The sequence below is a fragment of the Hyla sarda genome, chromosome 8 (genome assembly GCF_029499605.1).
Source record: "Hyla sarda isolate aHylSar1 chromosome 8, aHylSar1.hap1, whole genome shotgun sequence".
In the NCBI taxonomy this organism is placed as follows: domain Eukaryota; kingdom Metazoa; phylum Chordata; class Amphibia; order Anura; family Hylidae; genus Hyla; species Hyla sarda.
Genome location: NC_079196.1, coordinates 96880732 through 96897940, shown reverse-complemented (window position 1 = coordinate 96897940; position 17209 = coordinate 96880732). Strand labels below are relative to the sequence as shown.

Genomic DNA, 17209 nt, shown 5'->3' with positions numbered 1-17209 from the left:
TGGGTAGGGCCGTCACGGTGTAAGGCTCCGTTTCCCAGATGGAGTCCAGTTTGTGGGTCCTCGGGAACCTCCGCAGCCAGACTTTGTCGCCTATCTGGAGAGGTTTGGCAGATGCATGACGGTTGTAGTCTTGCTGATGCCTTTGTTGAGCCTTGCCCATCTTTTTGTTGACAATCTCTTTTGCTTCCTGGATCCTTCTTTGGTGGTTGAAGACCCACTCCATAGAAGCTTGTGGAGAGTTGTTAAAAGGAGCTTGGAGTCCAAACGTCCAGTCCTTTGGCAGCTGGCTGTGTCGACCCATCACCAGGTAGAATGAAGTGTATCCAGTAGAACAGTGGCCACTCTTCATATTTGGACACAGACACTGCTCGCAGCATGTGGATGAAGACTTGATTAATGCACTCACAGAGCCCGTTCCCTTGAGTGTGATAAGCAGTTGTCCAGAGTTTCATGCAGGCATGGAATTGACACAGCTCTGTCAGAGGTACGCCTCTGGTTGTATGAGAGAAGGCAGAAGCCAGGTGAGACTCTTGAGAGCTTATGCAGTAGCTTTACAAAATGCCCTAGAGACTGTTCAAAAGCTAGAGGGTATCACTTCCGATCAGTGTAACAAAGTTATTGATGGACAGGTTTATTGATGGGGCTCACAATAAATGGGACAAAGCTCAGTTGAGGATGTTAGCAGAACAAAACCCCAATTTGTCCTTCCCTGCTTTTAAGAGACTGGCTGTTCAGGTCATAGAGCCCGGGACTGAGTCTGAAGAAAGTTGTGCCCCCATGCTAGAGCCCCTGGGTGTGGCAGCTGACCCATTGCCACCATCACCGGCTCCCGCCCCAGTGTCCAATACCCTACCAGCCTCCACAGCCTCAGAGTTTCAGAGTGTTAAACAGAACATTGAACAATTGACTCAGACTGTGAAGGATCTTGCCATTTGGGCAGTTCCGGCCAACCGTGAGCCTCCCCTACCTAGGAGACCTGTAGCTGCTGTAACACTCACGTTTCAGAAGGCAGGAACCCCGGTGGATGTGGATCCGCTGGACGTGTGTGGCAGATGACTCGAACCATACCAGGGAGCGGAGTCTAAGGTGCCGCTGGTTTTCACCATAGCCCACCGCAAAGCGGGATGGACTTGCTGCGGCAGGAGGCACTCAGGTCGTTACTCCTGGCACGGCTCGACCACACAGGCGGCTGAGGAGATGCGAAGCACAGGAGGGATAAGACAGCTCATAGTAAGGATAGCAGGTCCGGGCAGGCGGCACAGTAGCATAGTCAAGAACGTAGCAAATGGTCAGTAGGCAGGCGGCAAGGAGCAAGGTCAGGTCAGGAACCAAAGGATCAGAAACACAGCAAGGCAATAACAGGAATGCTTTCTCTCAGGCTCAAGGCACCTGTGGCTCATTCTCTCAATGAGCCACAGGTGAATTACACTAATGAGCGCACTGGCCCATTAAATCGGAAAGATCCGGTGCACGCCCTAAGGGACGGGGACACCCGTGCCAGAGCAGAGAGGCAGAGGCGGGGGCAGGAGAAGCACCATGTGAGTGACGGACTGGGGCTCGCATGCGGACGCGTCCCGCGTTGCGAGTCCCAGCCCCACCAGCAGCAGCAGGTAAAGGGACCATGCGCTCACGGCCAGAGTGTGCGGCAAGAGCACATAACGTAACAGCTACTTCTGTCCCCCATCATGGTAATCCCCGCAATAATCCGCCTAATAAGCCCCCAGGGACCCAAAGGAACTTTTGTACCTACTGCAACAAATCTGGACATTGGAAAGTACAATGTTGGGATTTAAACGGATTTCCCATGAGGTTGCGGACCGGCCTTCAGGAAAGCAGACAACCCAGAACTGTATGGGACCATATCCCGTACTGGGACATCACAATATCAAGAAGTGAAGTGACAACAGGATTGTGGCAGAGGGGGCAGGAGCTGTAGAGCTGGACACAAAGCAGTGTGACAGCATGGGCAAGTAGTCGGTTTACAATTTTCTATGAAGAATAGTGCAGAATATACTATTTTACAGTAAGACATCCAGTATAAAAAATATTACATTTCTTAACATTTTGGAGCCTATGTATGACAAATGTCAATAAGTGGCATGAGAGGTATTTGTTGGACATATTTGTTTGAGAATCACCCATCCTATACTGCAGGATGCAGTTTTCTATTCTATCTCTTACATTACTTACATTGTATGTGACTGTTTTTCACTATTTTTTTCTACTTCATATTCTGCTCCACACCATTCACATGTAAGAACACGAGTATTCGTTTTATAGCCTTTAAAGGGGTACTCCAGTGGAATTTTTTTTAAATCAACTGGTGCCAAAAGTTAAACAGATTTATAAATTACTTCTATTTAAAATTTTAGTACTTATCAGCTGCTGTATGCTCCAGAGGAAGTTCTTTTCTTTTTGAATTTCCTTTCTGTCTGACCCCAGTGCTCTCTGCTGACACCTCTGTCCATGTTAGGAACTGTCCAGAGTAGGAGAGGTTTGCTATGGGGATTTGCTTCTGCTCTGGACAGTTCCTGACATGGATATAGGTGTCAGCAGAGAGCACTGTCGTCAGACAGAAAATAACAACTCAACTTCCTCTGTAGTATACAGCAGCTGATAAGTACTGGAAGGATTAAGATTTACAAACCTGTTTACATTTCTGGCATCAGTTGGTTAAAAAAAAAAAAAATTCCGGCAGAGTACCCCTTGAGGATGACATTAGGACTAGTAACAAAATGAAGATCAGATTTCAATTTTACATAAATTGTACTGTGTTTCATGTATATTGTTTTCTTGAATAATCATAAATACAAACACAAAAAAAGCTTCCTGAAAAATAAATCACATTGATCTTCTTTAAAGGGGTATTCCAGGATTTTTTTATTTGACTATGCTACAGGGGCTGTAAAGTTAGTGTAGTTCTTAATATAGTGTCTGTACCTGTGTTTAATGGCTGGTATCGCAATTCTTATGTGATCTTTGGTGCTAAATTGTTCATTTTTAGCAGCATATAAAATGTTGTCTCTGGTTTTTCACAAGTTGCAGTGCAGCTTGAGACATTGCATCACTAGTCAGGCGTTGAAAGGGAGCATGTATGTGCTTCAATGGGTGGAGCGACTGCTGTGTTAGAGGGAGATCATTCTCCACAGGGCTGCAGGGAATTGTAGTTTCAAGCACTGTACAGCATGCAAAGCAGCTCAGCTGTACTGCAGTAGGTGGGGTGAGTGATGTATGGGAGGGAGAAAAGTGACCTCACACTTACATACAAGGGATTCTGAGACTTGAAGTTAGAGGAGAGAACTCCAATAGGAGTCACCTTATGTTGGATAACCCCTCTAATTGTTTTAACAGATTTTTAAATGCTTAAATTGGTCTTGTTTTTTTTGTTGCTGCAGACAAGAGACGTCAAGTAACCTTGAAACAATTGTTGTACGATGAATCAGGAACAGCAGCTCTCACGACAGAAGAGATTCTTATATCAATTAATATTCCCTTCTCCAAGAAGGTATATTTCTATATGTGTTTACATTTTGTGTATTGTATATTTATAAATATTTGTGTTTTTTTCCATATAGTTACTCAATAAACACTGAGAATTATGTAAATATATATCACAGTAGCAAAATGATTGTGTAAGTAATAACCCCCCCTCCTTCAGCATTTTTTGCTGCCCATTTTATTCAATGAGCAGTAAAATCAGCAGCAAAAATATGCATGTGTAAAAAGCACCCTTAGTCCATGTTCACACGGATGGATCCGCAGCACATTTTTCTGCAGATCCGCTGATGATGGTCCCCTACATTATGCCTCTGTGGTAACGGGGTGTGATGAGGGCAGATGTTATTACCCTAGGGGCAGATGGCATTAACCCCTTTTATTCGTGACGCCAGGGCGTGGTTTATCCTCGATCGATACCACCCGAAGGTATACCACTAGATCCTGTGCTAGGCACGGGGGCAATAATGACTCTGATGCCAAGTTATGGATAAAGGTAGCTTTACTGAGGATAGACAGATTGTAAAGTCTATACAGTTCAGCCAGGGCCCAAGGAGGGGACCAGTGACTCAGAGACCTGTAACTTACTTGAAATTGACTGTGGCTGCAGACTTGACTTTGAGGCCTCCAATGACTCTGGAGACACACACTAGGAGTCAACTTCACTGGACTGGACCTCAGCAACAAGAGCAGGGCTCAAAGAGGGCGAGCTAGCTTCTCCCAGGGCTTATATGGGGGAGACTAGCAGGGAGCCCATAGGTCACCCCTTACACACCAGCGAGACCAGTGTGTGGAGGGTTAATTTAATTTCTTATTTTATTTTGCTCATAGACCAATTAACAAGGTGGTCCAAAAATACCCTTTTAGATTCCCACACCACTAAAAATTGCATACTTTATTGATAACTCACACACCAAGTGACTTAAAAACACAGGAATAGCCCTACATTGTCATAAGTATGTATCAAGTATATGTTGTACAAGCCGCCAATCTGTGCGGTATATTTGTTTCTTAAATGTGCAAACCCAGCGTCTGCAGTACGCTAGGACATGCCTGGCTATCCTGCTATTTAAAACTTGAAAAGCTCAGGTCCCCCTCGACAGTTTCGGCACGTCCGTGGCTTTATCAAGAGGTCCGGGACTGATAGATTGGATCACCTGGTCACATGGTATATTTCTTAAAGCAACAACACTATATACAGGGGGGAAACAAGTACAAGGGGCCCAGGGGACACTGAAGGGAGGCTGCCAGAGAGGGCAGCAAGGGCACAGGGTAACACCTCCCATACTGGGCCACCACCGCTCCATCTGTGCCTGCTCATAGTGGCAATCCGACGCTACGAGCAAACACGCTGCGATGTGCGAGTCGCCGCGCTCATGCTCAGTATACTCGCACACATCGCGGCCGCTCCCCCTGCTCCCTGAGCTAGGCCGAGAGCACCCACAATGTGTGTGAGTATGCTGCGCATGCGTGCGGTGGCTCGCACAACGCAGCGTGTCTTCTAGTAGCAGCGGTTTGCCGTTATGAGCAAGCACAGGTGGAGGCAAATGTAGGGGGTCCATCTGTGGTGGGTGAACGCGGCCTTAAAGTGGTTTCAAGGCTAAGTTAATGTCAAACTTATGGTGACATGCGGTAACCCATGGTAACTAACAGAGTGTTTAATCCCTTAAGGACACACACAGACCCTTTTGGCCTTAAGGACAAAGCCAATTTCAATATTGCGTTTTTTTTTTCTCCTCGCCTTCTAAAATTCATAACTTTTTTTTTCCATCCACAGACCCATATGAGGGCTTGTTTTTAGCGTGACCAATTGTACTTTGTAATAACTCCTTTTTATTTTACCATAAAATGTGCTCTCTGCTGACATCTCTGCTTGTCTCGGGAACTGCACAGAGTAGAAGAAGTTTGCTATGGAGATTTGCTTCTAAACTGGGCGGTTCCCGAGACACTTGTCATCAGAGAGCACTTAGACAGAAAAGAACAACTCAAGAAGCAATTTACAAATCTGTTTAACTTTCTGGAGCCAGTTGATAAGAAAAACAGTTTTTTCCTGGATAATCCCTTTAACATTAGATTTTGATGTGTTTATAAATTTTTTACGCTTTTTTTTTTTTTTTTTTTTTTGTAAAATGTGGAAAAATGTTACACTTTTTATGTCCCCATAGGGGAATATTAATAGCAATCATTAGATTGCTAATACTGTTCAGTGCTATGCAAAGGCTTGGCTATCTTGGCGGATCTGATTCCCGTGGATCCCCACTTAGAAGTGCCGCATTGCCGCAGATGCAATGTTCTGTTTTTTTTATTTATATAACAATGTTTTTATTGTTTTCAAAATATCCAAAAGAAGCAAAAAAGTGGTATGATACAATAGTGTATGTGGGTAAAGATCAAAAGAAAATGAGGTCTCAGCAAGAAAAGAGAGGAAAAGGGTCAATAGTCATATAGGTATTGTCTCGGCGAGCGCTCCGGTCCGGCGCTCTGACTTTGAGCGCTCGCCGCCTCCTTCCCATGGCGGGACAACGATTCGCATTGTGGAACGCACCCGCATGCGAATCGCGGCCCGTTTGTTACCTGCTGCTGCCCAGCTTCTCCAGATTTAAAGGGCTAGCGCACCACTAATTGGTGCCTGGTCCTTCCCATATGTTATTTAAGCCAGCTCCTCCCCCTCTTCCCTGCCGGATCTTCAGTGCCCCTAGCCTGAGATTAGGTGTTCCCTATTGTCTGTTTGCCTTACCCATATATTTGGCCCTTCCGCTACGTTATTTGACTACGCACCTTTGCCGCCTACCTTGACCTTCTGCTAAGTCCGACTACGTCTCTGCCTCATCAATCTGTACCTTGTCTTGCCCAGCTACTTGTGTGGTCGTATCGGGGGTAGCGACCTGGGTGTCGCCTGCCGCAACAAGCCCATCCTGCCTTGCGGCTGGCTCTGGTGAAGACCAGCGGCACCTTAGGCTCTGCTCCTCGATACGGCCCATGTCATCTGCCACACAGGTCAGAGGATCCAAATCCAGCATCGTTACAGGTATGTTGAGTAATGTAGGTTATTTTGGATACCATCATCAATTACAGTTGGACTGTGTTGAAAGGGCTGTGAAGCCATAGATCCCATCTAGCGAGAAAATCCAGGTCTGTATTCAGGGCACACAAGACCTTATATTCGTGCCAACAATTGGAATTAACCTCCCTCCTAATCTCCGCAATCATAGGCACCCTTTCAGATCTTCAATTTTTTGTTATATTATGTATGGCCGCTATCAAAGAGTGCATAATAATGGTTCTATGGAAGTGGGAATAGATGTGCAGATCTATGTTTAATAGGGCTAGAGCAGGGTTAAGGATTATTGGAAATCCACATAAATGTGAAAGAAATTGGCCCAATTTTATAAAAAAAAGAGAGTAATTTAGGGCACTCAAATATGGAGGAATGTGCCAGTATTAGGGCAATGCCAGCATTTGTCAGGTGAGTCAGAGAAATGAGCTAACCTAGAAGGGGTGAGATACCAATGGAAGAAGAGCTTTTAAGAAGTCTCTAAATGGCTGGCGCACTTGGGGAGTGTGCTTACTACTAAATGAGCATGTTCACACTGGTGGTCCATAAAGTGGGTCTGAAGTTCAAGTTCCCATTTAGTTACATTTGGATCGGGATTAGGAGATGAAGAATTGATTCGGAATGCATAGCTCTAAGTGATTCCTTTGCTCGGAGATGAAGATCGGAAAAGCCAATTTATTAGCTCAGAACTATTACCAATGTGTTGAGATTTTAAATCTAGGGCATGGCGGACTTGAAGGTATTTGTAAAAGTCTTTGTTACTTATTGAAAACTTAGAGTGTAGTTCTTCTAAAGTTACACAGGTCTTTCTGACCCAAAAGTCAGACAAAAAAAAATGCATGATCGCTGATGTCCACCATTACTGGTGGGTCCCTGCCTCTCTGGTGCTCACGTCATGTACAGAACGTAAATGTACGTCCTGGTGTGCGAAGTACCAGAGCATCTGGACGTACATTTATGTCTATTGTCTTTAAGGGGGTAAAAACTCACTGAATAGATTTTTTATGCTTTTTAACACTTAAAAAAAGGTACATACAGAATACCTTTTAGTTGTCAGATGCCAATGCACACGGAGGTATCGGAAGATGCAATGGCTTTTTTGAAGCGTTCCAAAATGTCTCTCTTTTTTGTGAGTAGCAACAGGTTTTGAATCTGGCAAGTGAAGACAAAATGGATTTTCAACAGGATTGTTGTCCCAAGATAGTGAATAAGAAATGGCTTTTGTATGAAAAGCCGAAATAAAATTACCTTTTTTGGGGATCTATTTTTGCTGGGATGTTATGTGACCAAATGACCACAATTTTGCCATTTTGTATTGTTTTTTTTTTTGTTAACGCCATTCACCGTGTGGTTTCAGTAATATTATTAATATTTTAATAGTTTGGAAAATTCTGCACACACTGTTTATTTTCATTTTGAAAATGGGAATAGAGGGTTAATATAAACTTTTAAAGGGGTATTCCCATCTCCTTAATCAGATCGCTATGTGTAGAGAATTGCAGCATAAACAAGTTTGTCATTGGCTTCATTTAGTAAGCTTGCATGATTCTGTAGATATCTCTTCTTATTTCTCCCTCATGTTTACAACTTATTGCCTGGGATCCCTTCCACCAGCTCTGTGTCAGTGGTGACAACACTCCCTTAGTGGCCTGAGGATCTCCTGAGCATACATTAGGCTCCCTGCTCTGGCTTGTTTCAGCCCATTCATCAGCTGACAGCTGCAGACATAGTACTATAGCCTGGAAGCTGTCAGACACAGAAGAAAATGATCTGCAATCCTGGAAGTGTGAACAGACAGCAGTAGCAGAGAGGTAATCAGCCAGATGAGAATACCCCTTTAACCTCTTAAGGACCAAGGACGTACCGGTACGTCCTGAGTCCTTTCTATAACGCGGGGCCATAGCGGGTCGGGCCCAGCCTCTAACAATGGCCGGGACCCGTGGCTAATAGCACACGGCAATGATCGCGGTGCTGCACGCTATTAACCCTTTAGACGCAGCGTTCAAAGTTGAACGCCGCGTCTAAAGTGAAAGTAAATCACTGCCGGTTAGCTCAGGGGGCTGTTCGGGATGTCGGCGGCGAAATCGCAGCATCCTGAACAGCTCTGGGTCACAAGGGAGGGTCTCCTACCTTGCCTCCTGGTGTCCGATCGCCGAATGACTGCTCAGTGCCTGAGATCCAGGCATGAGCAGTCAAGCGGCAGAATCATTGATCACTGGTTTCCTATGAGAAACCAGTGATCAATGTAAAAGTTCAGTGTATGCAGTGTTATAGCCCCCTATGGGAGCTATAACACTGCAAAAAAAAATGCAAAAAAAATAAGTGAATAAAGATAATTCAACCCCTCCCCTAATAAAAGTTTGAACCACCCCCCTTTTCCCATTTAAAAAAAAAACCAGTGTAAATAAAAATAAACATATGTGCTATCGCAGCATGCGGAAATGTCCGAATTATAAAAATATATAATTAATTAAACCGCACAGTCAATGGCGTACGCGCAAAAAAATTCCAAAGTCCAAAATAGTATATGTTTGGTCACTTTTTATATCATGAAAAAATGAAGAAAAAGCGATCAACAAGCCCTCATACCGCCCCATACGCGGTAAATTAAAAAAGTTATAGGTGTCAGAATATGACAATTTTAAACGTATACATTTTCCTGCATGTAGTTATGATTTTTTTTCAGAAGTACGATAAAATTAAACCTATATAACTAGGGTATCATCAAAGGTGGATACAGTCCTAGGAAAGTGTCTCCTAGGACTGTATCCACCTTTTCCAGCCCACCAGAGCACCTGAAGGCTGAACTAATTTATGCAGGAAAAGTCATCAACTGCCGAGCCGAGAAGTTTGTGACGAATCAAATTTACTGTAAGTTCGCTCATCTCTAGTATGGACCTACAGAATAAAGAGAATGTGTCATTTCTACCGAAAAATGTACTGCGTAGAACCAGAAGCCCCCAAAAGTTACAAAATGGCGTTTTTTATTTCAATTTTGTCTCACAATGATTTTTTTCCATTTTGCCGTAGATGTTTGGGTAAAATGACTGATGTCATTACAAAGTAGAATTGGTGGCGCAAAAAATAAGCCATCATATGGATTTTTAGGTGCAAAAGTGAGAGAGTTATGATTTTTTAAAGGTAAGGAGGAAAATATGAAAGTGCAAAAATGGAAAAACCCCTGGTCCTTAAGGGGTTAATATGGAAGGGGTTAATTTATCAGGGGTTAAATGTTTTAAAATTTTTCACACTTCATTAGTCCTCTCTTCTGGCTATACAATTCTCCCTCCAGGAACAGGATAGTAAAGATAAATGCCCTCTCAGCATTGACAGTCTTGGGTAAACCATTTGAAACGACACATGGTGCTATGATCACCGCAATCAGCCCAGAGCTGAATCAGGTTAAACTTTATCAACTGGAACTAAATATAAATTCACAAGGCTAAGTTTTCTTGCTAAACTTCCTCTCCTCACATGACCTAACAGGAGACAGACACAGCTTGACTGGTTTGGGTCCAACCCTCTGGAGAGAGAGTTGGACTTAAGAAGCTCCTTCTTCAGATCCTTTAAGCTGCTTCTAGCAGAAGTTAGTCTGAGGGAAGGTTATGTGACCAAAGTGCCATGCATCTTTTACATATGATTGACCATAGGTGGCAGTACAAAGCAATATTTACCCTTGCAACTCCTAATACTACAGTGTATGCTGAAATAGCAGTGTGACAGACAATATGACAGCACTTTGTGAAAAGAAAAAGAGCAGAATAGACCAATGTGCATCTAAGTGCAATTATCCTCTTAGGAAAAATACAATGTGAGTAGAAATGAAGGTTTGCTCACCTTGGGGTGTTGTACTATGAGCACAACACCGTGAATGGCTTGATTCCACAGAAAGTGGTATGTCAGAGGTGTGCAGCCTGCCCGCATCCAGCTGGTGGAAGACAGTCTGTACAATGTAGAGAAAGGAAGGGATGAATCCCCCCCAAGAAGGTAGTGCTGTCAGCGGCGCTCTCCTCTAGGTGCTCAGGGGCTATTTGACAGACTTGGTAAATAAAAATAACAAAATATTTATTTCCTAGATGCATGCAAACTAACAATGAGTTTCGAGTGGCGGGACCCCCTCTTGAAAACCTGACGAAGAGGGGATCCTGCCCCTCGAAACGCGCTGTTCATTTGCATGCATCTAGAAAATAAATATTTTGTTATTTTTATTTACCAAGTCCGTCTTCTGCCGGTTATTTGCCAAATAGCCCCTGAGCACCTAGAGGAGAGCGCCGCTGACAGACAATATGACAGGTTAGATTTCTGATACCCAGTCAGATTTAGTTGTTTGGAAATAGATTATTTTACCACATGACAACCTTACACTAAAGCAGCCATGGCATGGATAACAGGTCACTGCACTTGTGTAAATATGGCTCTTTATGAAAACTCCTTATTCAACTGATTGTTCTGATCACCTTGGCATCTGAAGCCCCCTGCATACAGAGGAAATTACAAGAAATGTGGTATTGCATGTCAGCCATTGAAATAAATGTCTTGCCATGCAATATGTTAATAGTGTGAGAATCTTCCCTTGTTGAAGGAGCCTTCCTTTGCCTTCCTTTGTCTTCCTTTGTCTTATAGAGGGGGTTGTATTGGAAACAGGGTATGGCAGTAATAAATTCAAGAGTGCAGTATGTGGAAATACGAGGAGTTTATCTTAATATAGAGAGTGAATATCTGATGCATAGGAAAGGATCCAAAGAAATCTCGACAACAATTTGCAGAGGCAAGATGTAGCTGGAAAAATTCTGGGCTAGTTTGGACTGAATGAAAAAAGCAGGAAAAAGAAAACTACCGTCAGGAAAGATGTCACCTGTGAGTCACTGAATATAAATGTTTATTTTGACTGTGACTGCTTATGATCAGTACATTAGTCTCTTGTATTGTCTACAGCTGTATTTCTCAAGCACGGTCCTCAAGACTGCCTAACAGGTCATATTTTCTGGATTTCCTTAGTCTTTCACAGATGATATTATTATGGTCAGTGAATCAGGCATCAGCACAGTTATATCATCTGTTAAAGACTAAGGAAATCATGAAAACATGACCTGTTGGGGTTTGAAAACTGCTCTTGAGAAACACTTGTGGTAGCTTGGGGGGTGTAGGGTATGGGGAGTGTAGCTGTGCAGGTAATAAAGGGTGTTTGTTAACCCTTGCTATTTGTGACGCCAGGGTGAGGGGCTCCTCAACATAGCTTTTCCTACCGCCGCCCTTCCCAGTATCAATAGGGAGGTAGATGATACTGAGTTTAAGTAGATACCGTATTTATCGGGGTATACCACGCACCGGCCTATAACACGCACCCTCATTTTACCAAGGATATTTGGGTAAAAAAAGTTTTTTGCCCAAATATCCATGATAAAATCAGGGTGCGTGTGTGCGCGTGTATACCCCGATATACCCCCAGGAAAGGCAGGGGGAGAGAAGCCGTCGCTGCCCGCTTCTCTCCCCCTGCCTTTCCTGGGGTCTAGAGCGCTGCTGTCGGCCCTTCTCACCCCCTGGTTATCGGCGCCGCTGCCCGTTCTGTCTCCCTGACTATCGGTGCCCGTGCCCCATTGCCGGCGCCGATAGCCAGGGGGAGAGAAGCGGCGCGGACAGCCAGGGGGAGAGAAGGGGCAGCGGCACCCATTGCCGATGCCGCTGCCCTGTTGCCTCCCCCCATCCCCGGTGGCATAATTACCTGAGTCGGGTCCGCGCTGCTCCAGGCCTCCGTCGTGCATCCCCAGCGTCGTTGCTATGCACGGCGCGGCGCTCTGACGTCATGCGCCGCGCCGTTCAGCGCATAGCAATGACGCCGGGGACGCACGACGGAGGCCTGGAGCAGCGCGGACCCGACTCAGGTAATTATGCCACCGGGGATGGGGGGGAGACAACGGGGCAGCGGCGCCGGCAATGGGTGCCGCTGCCCCTTCTCTCCCCCTGGCTGTCGGCGCCGCTTCTCTCTCCCTGGCTATCGGTGCCGGCACCGATAGTCAGGGGGACAGAACTGGCAGCGGCGCCGATAACCAGGGGGTGAAAAGGGCCGACAGCAGCACTCTAGACCCCAGGAAAGGCAGGGGGAGAGAAGCGGGCAGCGACGGCCTCTCTCCCCCTGCCTTTCCTGGGGGTGTATCGGCGTATAACACGCACACAGACTTTAGGCTAAAAATTTTAGCCTAAAAAGTGCGTGTTATACGCCGATAAATACGGTAGTAATAATGGATTGTCCACAACCGGAAAGCTTCTGTAAACAGCGTTAACTTTACTGAAGATTTTCTGTACACTTCATCAACATAACAGTCTCTCATCAATACAGCTTCCTTTTGGAGATTGACAATGGTTGGGACTTTAGCTTTAAGAGTCTCTAGACTATTGCGCTGCTCCACTGGATTTAGAGAATTAGTTGCGGTCCAGTAGTCAGGCTAGTATTAGCAGGAATTAGTATAAGACTCTTTTGGTTCTGCTGAGGCCGTAGGTTTTGAGGCCTAGCGTGTCATTGAAAGTTCCGTAGCACACTGTCCTGTTAGTCCGGCATCCACGAGAGCAGCAACCCAAGAGAGCGATAATTGGACGCAGCTCCCTTATATGGGCAGGGGCTGGACTAAAGCTAATTGGTCCATACGGATGTCAATCACCATTACAGAGAATGCTGGGTAACACGTGACCCAAGGACCTCCTAAGGTCCTGCAACATACCATAGAGGTTACTAACTTGGTCACATGACCGAAGGTCCTGCGACGCTGAACAAGGTAAATACTATACATTCCTATAAAATACAGATAGAATTACTAATATATACATTTATTAATATACAAGTTAAACTTAAGGAGAGGCGACAAGGGGCTGTCCCACCTGAGGAACCCTACCTGAACGTAGTTACTCTGACTTTGGGAACCTCTACACTAGGTACTGGATGCAATACGGTACCAGGACACCACACACTGGTCTACAGTGATGATAGGTTCTACCATTCTGGTTTGAGTCACAGCTGTCACTCGTGTTTGACAGAGAAAAGGCTTTTGATAATGTTGGGACTGGCTTGGGTTGGGGCTAGATAAATGTGGCATACGATGACCGTTCTGAAAATTCCTGTCAGGTTTGTGTAAGTCCCTGGTGGCCCAGATATGTATAAAGCCCGCAGGGCTGTATTTGTTGGAGGGGCTGGACACTATTTAAGCCTTGGCCCGTCACTCACTCAGGGCAGGTGCGGCGTTATTACAGTTAGTTTCCTGGCTGCAAGTGAGCTCACTCATCCTGACTCCTGTTTTGGTCCTGTCGCACAGAGCATGTCTGCTTACTCGTTCAGAGGCACAGGAGTGCGGTAGGTAAGTGCCGGCTTACCGGCGTCTTTGTTTCAGTTTTCATTTACTGGAGATTCGGGGCCGGGGCCCGCCGCCCGCCCCCACTCTGTGGTCCCGGGCTGCCTCGTCGCTGCGCCACACTCTGCAGCGGTCAGCAGCAATCAGTGTTTCCGGCAGCGGACATACACGGCTCTCCAACACAGTAGAGGTGGCAATAATGGCTTAGCCTCACAAATTACAAAAGGGGGGGGGGGGGTTCAGTAGGGTTTAGGAGAGGGAGGGTAGGGTAGTTACAGAGGCCCGTACGATCCTGGGAGAGCCAGTACAGGTACGATGTGTCTGCGCTGGGTTCAGCTCCAACGTGAGCGGCTGGCATAGAAACATGAGGGATATAGTGTTGTAGGTATAGGTTGGTGTTCAGGGACGACAGGCATGACCCTGGCTTCAGTGCCACTGTCAATTCGTTCATGTGGCAGCAGGGAGGTTAATAATTAAAAAAAAGAGTGGGGTGATTGCTTTTATGTTTTGGGTATTTACTGCAGAAGTCGGAAATTAGGTGTTCTTTTGGAAAGTCGTCATATATTTGGGCAGTTCCTAGCATTGATTCTGCAGTTTCAGCAGGTGTCTGCTATGTTGAAGAAAAAAAAATGGGGCAAGAGGTGTGTTGCTTGTTACTGGCACGTTCCTCTAGGCAAGCTCACATGTCGTTGTATATGTATAAGTTAACCATTAGCTTGTCATGTGTACGTACACAGCTTCCCGGCCAGGGCATTGCTGACACGCTGAGGTTGGATTCTAAGTTGATTGGTCAGCAATGGTTACCTGGGGTAGGTTCTTTTGTGTGGTTTTATAAAGGGCTCTGCTTGTTACCCGCATGCTTCGCAGCTTCACACTAGGCTTATATGGGTTAGCGGTGCTCACAGTGTTACCCAGTTGCCTGACTCTGCTTCAGGTTAATGAGGTTCTCGGGTGCTACTGTCTCTTTTTCAGATCATTTTAGTCATGTGATTTCATAGGGGCAATTATCACACCATAGCTCTGAGGGGGTGTCCCTTACCTTGCGCAAGATTGTTACTGACACATCATTTCAGCACTATTCTTCATTGCATGTTTATATTATCTAACTCATATGTGTACCTACAGGTAGTTACGTGGGCTCCTGCTTCGTAAATAATTTTTTATCATCACTGGTCGCTCAAGCAACAGCTAACAGGGTAGGTTTATTAGTTATGCTGTCCACTCTTGTTACTGACACATTTTCAGAGCTACACTCCAGTTTCATACAATTTCTTAGCTTGTTACCAGTTGCCTGACTCCTCCTCAGGTTAAGGGGTAATCACGGTTGCTACTGACTCGTCTTCAGAGCAATTTCTCGTACTTACGCCACAGGGTTAGAACATCACACCAGCTCACTTTACTAGGTGAGGCCTACCTGGCTCGCGGTTGTGACTGACACGTTCTTCAGTTCAATCGCTTTATTGGCATTGTAGTGTGTATAGGTCTGTTGTTTAACTCATTATATGTACATACAGTTGCGTTGGTCTCCGGGTTACTGCCGATTTATCAAAGTGAAGTCATCGTTGATTGAGCAGGCTACAGCAAATTGGGGTATGTGTATGAGTTCTCATATCCACTGTTGTTACTGACACGTTAACCAACACGCTTGCTGCACACAGTTTGGTTAGGATGTCTCACGGTTCTCTGACTCTCCAGTTAGAGCTTGCTACTGTCTCTTCTTCAGAGCTGTAGGGGGGCGTTCCCATACACGGGGTAGTTTGTCTCACTAAGCACAGGAAAGCCTACCTTGCTCATGGTCTGGTACTGACACATTCTTCAGAGCACACGCTTATTTGCTTGTCAAGCATGTAAGTTGATTATTTTTCATTACGTACACCCACATACAGTTACGTTGGTCTCCTGCTTACTGGCACTTCATTAGAGTGGAAAATGTTGTTGATGGGTCAACATCGCTCAAGTTGGGGTATGTTTACTGCTTGTGGTATCCTCTTGTTACTCTCACGGTTCAGAGTAGCAAACCAGATTTACACAGGTTGCTAGGATGCTACCCAATTGCCTGACTCTTCAGGTTAAGGGGTCAATGTCTGTTGCTCCTGGCTAATTTTCAGAGCAATTCCATTCATCATTGTTCTTGTCCTGACATGTTTCAGGTCATATACAACCTCCTCTGTTGTATTGCACGATCAAGGTACCAGTTAGCAGCAGTATACACATCCCACTACTCTGCACGCGGCACGGGTGCATGTTCAATGGGTGTTCGCTAGGGATGTCCCGATACCATTTTTTTAAGACCGAGTACGAGTACTGATACTTTAATTCTAGTATTCGCTGATACCAAGTACGAGTACTTCTATTTTAAAGGGAATCTGACAGCATGGTGACCCGGTTTCTGGCGCTGCTTACCGTATGATATGTGGGTCCTTGTTGTGTACAATGGAGGCGGCTGCTGTAGTATACGCAAAGATTTCTCTCTTCTTCATTGGACAGAACAGGGAATTTGCATTGGTGGAGAGAACAATGACCACATGGTGAGCAGCGGCAGAAACCGGGTCACCTGCACTATCTACCTATAAATTCCAGTTAGTGCAGGTGACTCTGCTGTAAGATTGTCTTTAATAGTAGGTAGTATCCCCTTGCAGACATTAGCAGCAGCCCCCTTGTAGACAGCAGCCCCCCTGTAGATATAAGTAGCAGCCCCCTGTAGACAACAGCCCCCCTTTAGACAGTGGGCCCCCATTTAAACAGCTGCAGGGCCCCCCTTTAGACAGCAGCAGGGCCCCCCTTTATACAGCAGCAGCCCCCCCCCCCTAGACAGCAGCACCCCCCCTTAAGACAGTAGCAGGCCCCCCCCTCCTTTAAACTACAGCAGGGCCCCCCCTTTAGACAGCAGCAGGGCTCCCCCTTTAGACAGCAACAGGGCCCACCCTTTAGACAGCAGCAGGGGCCCCCTTTAGACAGTAGCAGGGGCCCTTCCATTTAAACAGCAGCAGGCCCCCCTTTAAACAGCCGCAGGGCCCGCCGGTAGACATTAGTAGCAGCCCCCTCCTTGCAGGCAGCTCACCTCCTCTGTTGGGTGCTGCCACTCCACTGCCCTGTTCTCCCGTCCTCCGGTCCGCATCATGTCGTCCTATGGAGGAGCATGTGACATATACGTCACTCTGCTTCCTCCGTAGCGTTACGCTGGGCGCAGGGGAGGAGGCGGAGTGAGGTATATGTTACATGCTCCTCCACAGGACGACATGATGCGGCCCGGAGGACGGGAGAACGGGGCAGTGGAGCGGCAGCAGGTATTGGGCATGGTATCGGGAACATTAACCCC

At 45.9% G+C, this 17209-nt stretch overlaps 1 protein-coding gene across 6 annotated transcripts in view; it reads left to right on the top strand.

Annotated features, from left to right (window-relative positions):
• The window catches only part of LOC130285072 (aldehyde oxidase 2-like), a 133972-nt gene that overhangs the window by 66742 nt on the left and 50021 nt on the right, over positions 1 to 17209 (top strand). For all 6 annotated transcript variants that reach the window (XM_056536230.1, XM_056536229.1, XM_056536228.1 and 3 more), the window contains one exon: positions 3396 to 3505. In XM_056536230.1, coding sequence (XP_056392205.1) covers positions 3396 to 3505 — 110 coding nt within the window. The remainder of the gene's footprint in view (positions 1 to 3395; positions 3506 to 17209) is intronic.